The sequence below is a fragment of the Heteronotia binoei genome, chromosome 14 (genome assembly GCF_032191835.1).
Source record: "Heteronotia binoei isolate CCM8104 ecotype False Entrance Well chromosome 14, APGP_CSIRO_Hbin_v1, whole genome shotgun sequence".
NCBI classification, from domain to species: Eukaryota; Metazoa; Chordata; class Lepidosauria; order Squamata; family Gekkonidae; genus Heteronotia; species Heteronotia binoei.
The window spans coordinates 13,173,289-13,180,685 of record NC_083236.1 but is presented as its reverse complement, the minus strand read 5'-3'; the positions used below and the strand labels follow the sequence as shown (position 1 = coordinate 13,180,685).

General features: G+C 43.8%; 1 protein-coding gene across 1 annotated transcript in view; it reads right to left on the bottom strand.

Annotated features, from left to right (window-relative positions):
- Positions 1-649: 649 nt before the first annotated feature.
- LOC132582250 (ubiquitin-conjugating enzyme E2 D2-like) overlaps positions 650-7,397 on the bottom strand; it is a 9,192-nt gene continuing 2,444 nt past the window's right edge. The window contains exons 2-6 of the mRNA XM_060253788.1: positions 7,106-7,176; positions 6,951-7,028; positions 6,768-6,873; positions 2,802-2,895; positions 650-1,544 (exon numbers count right to left, since the gene is read on the bottom strand). Of these exons, the coding sequence (XP_060109771.1) occupies positions 1,499-1,544; positions 2,802-2,895; positions 6,768-6,873; positions 6,951-7,028; positions 7,106-7,176 (395 nt within the window). The 3' untranslated portion in view covers positions 650-1,498. The remainder of the gene's footprint in view (positions 1,545-2,801; positions 2,896-6,767; positions 6,874-6,950; positions 7,029-7,105; positions 7,177-7,397) is intronic.

The window sequence follows — 7,397 nt, the reverse complement described above, 5'->3', positions numbered from 1 at the left end:
CTGCGGTGAAAAGAGCTGGAATCCAGCATAGTTCCAGCTATTTTATACACTGAAGTTGTCACTGAAAAGTGGGGGGGGGGGGGGGAGCCACTACATGCTAGTTTAAACAAATGGAATTCAAACTACATTTCACAGTTTTCCAAATGAAGGCCATTCAAAGACACACAAACACAGAACAAAGAACGTTTCCCAGTGTTTAGTGCAACAGGCTTTCAAAGCTACATTTTGTGGCAGTTTGTGCTGATGCATTTGGTAAATGTTACCCTCTTACACCCATTGTTTTGAAGTTACATAAGGTGGTTGCTACCTATAATGCACACACATTCATTTATTCCCATGCAAAGCAGAAGTCTGTGAAATGTTGGTCTATCAGCAAGCTGTTTATCTGGTTTAACAGTCTGGTTCTGCCAGATGAACATCCACTTTTCCTGTTTGCTAGTTGAACACAGAACATGGCGCTTTCACAGCCCTACTTGACATATATCTGACCTACATTCAGAGGAATATCCTTTTGCGAGCAAGTCTTGCAAAGCCACAGAAGAGTCACAGTTCTCACAAGCAATTAACAAAATGCACCAAGCAGAGGGGAAAACCCCCTAAACCTTGGCCCACAAAAGGGGGGGGGGAAATCAAAAGCCTGCTCACACCATTATATGTAATGACTGTAGTAATCAGTTTATTACACAGATTAATTATTCTCGAACGTACAAGCTCCAAGGGAGCAGTTGGGTCTTTAAATATACACAAGTCTTGTCAAATGAATTTTTACCCTTACATCCAGAAAGACCTAAGCAGTTAAAAACTTAAGAAAATAAGAGCTATTAGCTATGTTAACTGAGAAAACACATACAAACCAAAATTATGAAGGGGGCAAGGGATAGAGTTGAAACAAAAAAAAAAAATCAACGTCACTTAATGCACTAATAGCTCCAATGCTTTTCAATGCTGACCAGTTAAACTTAGACCTTCGACACGGGATGTGGGTACAGTTTGATCTTGTCGGTCATACATTTACCTAAGTAGGTCCTTCAGAATAAAATATAGAAACAGCGTCAAGTTCTTCACATCAGTTTTCATTACAGTTATGAGTTTAAAAGGATTCCAATTTCCTTTTTTAAAAAAAGAACTCCTCTTTCAAGTCACAGAATGTCCCCAGAAGCACACAAAACTTCCCCACCCCCCCACCCCCCAGGTCACCTTTTGTTTTCTTACCCAATTGAAATTTCTTAGGAATGCTTTTATGCTCACAACTAGATTTTTGACTGAAGAACTAGCTTTTCACACACATTTCTTTGCTAGGAGTCAATGTTGGTATGGAATACAGTATTTCGTTGTTCCAAGTATGTACAACACGCAGCACTGCTGTATCAGGTAAACATGTGCACAGGGGAAGATGAGGCGTGGGCTCATAGAAAGCAGTCAAATGGAAATCAAAAGGACTTTCTCTTTCAGAGTTCCCCTATCTTTATTTGTAGAGGTTATCCAATAATTTCTTTAATTACATCGCATACTTCTGAGTCCATTCTCGAGCTATTCTGTTGTACCTGTATACATAAAGACAGACAATTAATGAAGTGCAAATTCAGCAAGCAGCAGCTGTTCCTAGCTAGAATGCCTCTCTGGCACTCTGAGCCCAAAGCTAAGCCCCTCTCTAACATTGCTACAAAGTACGACCCCTGGCGGACCACAAATTGTTTTTATCATTGTATCCAGCAGGCAGTCTCCACTGTAGAACACTTCACATAGCAAACACCTGCTCCTTGACATTGCACTTGGTGAAATAGCACAATATCAGGGAGGGATTATTCAGGCTGTCGTGTTTAACTCTGGACTGTCAGCTGTACAATTCTGTGCTCAGTTATGCAGAGACCGAGAATCAGAGAATGCCACCTTCACGTATTTCATTATGCTCAAGACTCACTTTTTCTGGGCAGAGGATGTTTGAATTCTGCCTGTTTCAGCCAGCTAGAAGAGGAGTCCCAACCTTTTCCTGCCTGCAGGTATGTTTGGAATTTTGAAAGTGTGGTGGGTGCAACCACAAAATGGTGGGTCCAGCCATAAAACTGCTGCCACAGCTTCTTTACAGTCCCACAGTGCTGAAACAAGTATTGTTTTTAAAAATTTGCACAGCCAATCAAATTCTCATTGGCCTTTTAGAAGTCTTGCTAGGCAAAAAGCTTACCCAGCCCTGCCCACTTTCTGGCACCACAGCACCTCTGGGCACCTCCCCTGAGCTAAAGCAAGGCTAATGCAGCAGTCTCTCAAGTCCCATTTGGGAAGAAGGGAAAGGAATCTTTAAAAATGGATCACACAGCTTTTTGCTACACGGTCTGCAACTAAATTCTATCCACTGTTACTCTTGAAGTTACTCAAGAGACTAGGTATGTCTTTGGCACTTATAACTACCTAGGTCTCTCTCTCCAAGCCCCCATCTCTTTTGTGGCAGCGTTGATCCTCCCTCTGCAACTTAACAGTGGAAACTGAGGGGCCCAAGAGAGGCAGCTGTAAAACAGTAACTTCAAAAACCACAGACAGCATTGACCAGACTAATTTACCGGATAAACCAATCCAATTAAGAAGTCAATCATACTATTGATTTTACCACTTTTGGCAGCCTTGAGTTGTATTTCCAGTTTTAAAGTATCTGATATTTGGTGAACAGTTCTCGATTGCAAGAAAGAACGACAGAGGTACTAAATATAAAGTACACATCTCTGTGTGTGCATGCAATCTTCCAGGTTCTTTGACCATTCTCACTTACGATTCCAACTGCTTAAAAGCCGTTTGGCTTCTATACTCACTTTTCTCTATCTGTTTTGTAGATCCGTGCAATCTCAGGCACTAAGGGATCATCTGGATTGGGATCACACAACAGAGAACAGATGGACAAAAGTACTGGAGGAAGAAACACGCAGCATTAGGATTTAAGCCCAGTGAAAGAACTGTAAGAAACAAGCCATTCCTCACTTGGCACCTGTTTTTGCTGAAGAAAGAGCTGAAGGCTGCCAACAGTTTCCCACTTTCAAACGTTTCTGATGGGGGAAGGGTATGGCTCCCAGACCACAGTCTGAAACATGAGATCTCCCTTGCATAAATTGCCATGGATTAGCTCTTGGATTTCAACGCCCCCCCCCCCCAAAAAAAAAACAACTGGGGTGACAGAAGCCAGCTCTGGAAACAGGCATCCATGATTGTCAGGGTCCTGGTGGACCTCTTGAAAGGTCTACAATGAGATGCAGCTTTAGGGGTAGCTGATCTTTCTGCTTAAGCCACTAGCAAGTATGTTTTCTGGGGGGGGGGGTGGAGGAATTTGGACAGATCCCCACCTCCTTACATTTAATGCTCTCTCATGGGTTTTTATGATAAAGGACAAACATCCTAGAGCAGGGGTGGCCAAACTTGCTTAATGGAGGAGGAGGAGGAGGAGGAGGAGGAGGAGGAGGAGGAGGAGGAGGAGGAGGAGGAGGAGGAGGAGGAGGAGGAGGAGGAGGAGGAGGAGGAGGAGGAGGAGGAGGAGGAGGAGGAGGAGAAGGAGAAGAAGGAGAAGAAGAAGAAGAAGAAGAAGAAGAAGAAGAAGAAGAAGAAGAAGAAGAAGAAGAAGAAGAAGAAGAAGATGATGATGATGATGATGATGATGATGATGATGATGATGATGATGATGATATTGGATTTATATCCCGCCCTCCACTCCGAAGAGTCTCAGAGCGGCTCACAATCTCCTTTACCTTCGCAAGAAAAAATACCAGAGAAATGGGATTGGACCATGAAAGTTTTATCGTGGTGTGAAATGGACAAATTAACTAGAACACTAAGAGACTATGATCTAGAGATATTCAAAAGGGAGTGGAGAAAATTTAAAGGATATATGGAGAAAACTTGGAAAGTAAAGAAACATTGGACAATTTTTTAGTTGTAAGAATATATATATTGAACTTTGAGCAGTTAGAAGTGCCTTTAGTATTGGTTTGAATTTATAACCTCGGGGAAGTCAGCATTGGAGGGAGGGGGGATGGAAATGTCATATGGATTAATGCGAAAAAAAAATTAAGAAATAGTTAAGTTTTGTAACCAAATGCTACCAATAAATTGTTTAAACACAACAATCTCCTTTCCCTTCCTCCCCCACAACAGACACCCTGTGAGGTGGGTGGGGCTGGAGAGGGCTCTCACAGCAGCTGCCCTTTCAAGGACAGCCTCTGCCAGAGCTATGGCTGACCCAAGGCCATGCCAGCAGGTGCAAGTGGAGGAGTGGGGAATCAAACCCGGTTCTCCCAGATAAGAGTCCGCACACTTAACCACTACACCAAACTGGCTCTCTGAATAAACATCAGATGTTAGAAAGCCACAAGGAGGGAGGGAAGGGGGTGGGAGGGAGGAAATATATGGGGAAGAGAGGAAGAGGTGGAAAGAAAGCCCACTGACAGAAATGGATCTTTCCCTGACATTCCCCAACAACCTCCTATAATGCACAAAAATGTATTGGCGGGGGGGGGGGGGCAACCTTTACAGACAAAATGCCTCATTGGCTGGGCAACTTATGTGAGGAAGAAAAAAAGTAGAGCCCCTCCCCCCCAAAAAAAACCCACCCGCCCACCCACTCTGGAACCTCTGTAGGATGCAACCCACGGAATAAGGCAAGCTGCCTTTAAAACACAAAATTAAATTATCGTATGGCTTTGTGTGTAGAACAGCTAGGAAATCCTGAAGGATTGTTTGGCTGCCCAAAGCTGTAGCTCCTTGAAACCACTAGGTGGTGCTCTATGCTTATTTCTAGGCTGAGTGCTGTGGTGTGCCCAAGGGCACCCAGCTGGCTTCAAGTGAGGAAGTAGGGCATCAAACTTGATTCTCCAGATTAGAGTCCACTGCTCTCAACCACTACACCAAGCTGGCTCTCGTTTTAAAAAACACAAGAGACATACAAGCGAATTACTGGGTATTCTGCACTACAAAACCCACAGGTCTCTTCCAGTCCTATTCCCAACATGACACCTCACTTTATTATCCCTTTAACTATTACAACACACGTAAGCATACCCTGATCATACAGCTACTTCTGGAGATGAGTTCTTACACTAAATGCACCTCGATAGTGAGCCAAGTAACCTGGGTAACTTACCCCCGCCCAATGGTAAGTCTAACAGCCCCAAACCACACCGAGATGCAGGTTTCTGACAGGGAGCCACTGAGAAGCTGTCCTTCCATAGATTCCTCCTAGGAGTCTCTTTTGAAATCATTTATGACGACTCAAAAAATCTCAACAAGCTCCACAGGTATGACTGTTTTACTCAGTCTGAACTGGGATGCTTATCTATGTCAAGCCAGAATTCCTGTATCTATAACATGTAGATCAATCTTTCTATAGTTCCAACTTTCTTTCCCCGACACATCCATCCATCTATGGACATCAGTCTTGTGTCCTTCTCCTTTCCATCCCTTTCTAGGCCAAGGTACCTACACTTTCTAAATTGGTGGGGTGTCACCTCACTGCGCTTTAACCAGCAGCTTCCAGCCATCTATCCTCCTTTCTAATTTATGAAGATAAGTAGATTTACACCCTGCCCTTCTCTAGGGAGTCTCAGAGCACCTTACAATCTCCTTTCCGTTCCTCTGCCCACAAGAGACACCCTGTGAGGTAGGTGAGGCTGAGAGAGCTCTTTGAAGAACAGCTCTGAGAGAACTTGTGAATGACTCAAGGTCACACCAGCAGATGCACACAGAGAAGTGGGGAATCATAGTCAGTTCTCCCAGATTAGAGTCCGCTCTCTTAGCCACTACACCAAACTGTATATTATACACGCAAATCAATTTTATACTAAAACTGGTGTAATACAACGGTTACACAGTGTCAGACAAGGACCCGGGAGACAGGTTCAACTCTCCACTGGCCCATGAAGCATGATGGGTGACCATGGGCCTGTTGCACACTTCCAGCCTAACCTACCTGACGTGGATAAAATGGGGGAGGAATAATGCATGCCGCCCTCAGCTCCTGGCAGAAAGGGCAGAGCAAAGGAAAAAAGCTGGCAATGACTGCAGTGATTGCTTGCCCCTAACACAGGTGCTCTGAAGCCTGGATGGAGCCAGAGGTGCAAGCCTTTGATGTGAGCCAAAGAGCTCTCAGCCGGGGCTTGCAGCCTGGGGCCCTTCAGAAGTCAGGCTAGTAGAATCAGCACTAGCCCATGAAGTGAGATTTGTACAGTTTGAATGGTATTTTTATTGCTTCGTTCCCTTTGTTTGGTGTAGTGGTTAAATGTGCGGACTCTTATCTGGGAGAACCGGGTTTGATTCCTCACTCCTCCACTTGCACCTGCTGGAATGGCCTTGGGTCAGCCAGAGCTCTGGCAGAGGTTGTCCTTGAAAGGGCAGCTGCTGTGAGAGCCTTTTCCAGCCCCACCCACCTCACAGGGTGTCTGTGATGGGGGAGGAAGATAAAGCAGATTGTGATCCGCTCTGAGACTTTGAGATTTGGAGTGGAGGGCGAGATACAAATCCAATGTCATCTTCTTGTGTTTCTACTACCAGCAAATCAATATTCTGAATTTTACCCATGACAAAGATCTGGAAGCAGGGGTTTTAACTGTTGACTTCAATAACCTATGTAGACTTCAATAACCTATGTAGGGATTTCAATAACCTATGTAGCTTTACATTTGAAGGGAGTATTGGCAGAAAACAAAAGCAGTTCATGCAGATGCCCAAGAAGAACAAGACCACCACTGTTAAGTATGCAACCAGTTTCAGATTAGCAGAAAGCAAAGCCAGTTTACCTTTTGAAATAGTTAATGCTGGAGACCACTGTGACCGTAGAATATCAAGACAAATACTGCCATTACTGTTAATATTTGGATGGTAAATTCTTGTTGTAAATGCAACCTGTAAGAGACAGAAGTTCTAATGTAGACTTGTTTTCAGAAAAGATGTCAATTGTGCCAAGATTTAACAACACTCACCTTAGGTGGTTTGAAGGGGTAATCTGTTGGGAAGTGAATTGTCAAGAAAAACACCCCACCCTGATATGGGCTGTCGTTCTGAAAAGAGAAAACTGCTAAGAGAATACTCAGGATAATTTTGTATGAACATCAATTAAGACTGGAGAGCTACTTACAGGTCCCATTATTGTAGCTTGCCAATGGAACACGAACACTGGAAGAGGAAGGAAAGAAAACAAGGTGTTAGCTATTGTTTAACACAAAGCACATGCATATCTGCAGTTATCTGCGCATGCAGTCTACCACAAGTATACTGCAGCACCTATGGATTTCAGGAACTCATACGTCACTCTTGGTTCATCTAGGAGGGAATCAGCATTTCAATATAAAGGTATGAGTTTACATAATCAACTCTGTCATACGTCATGTGAAACATGAACTTGTGTGCAAACCACACGCATCAGATAC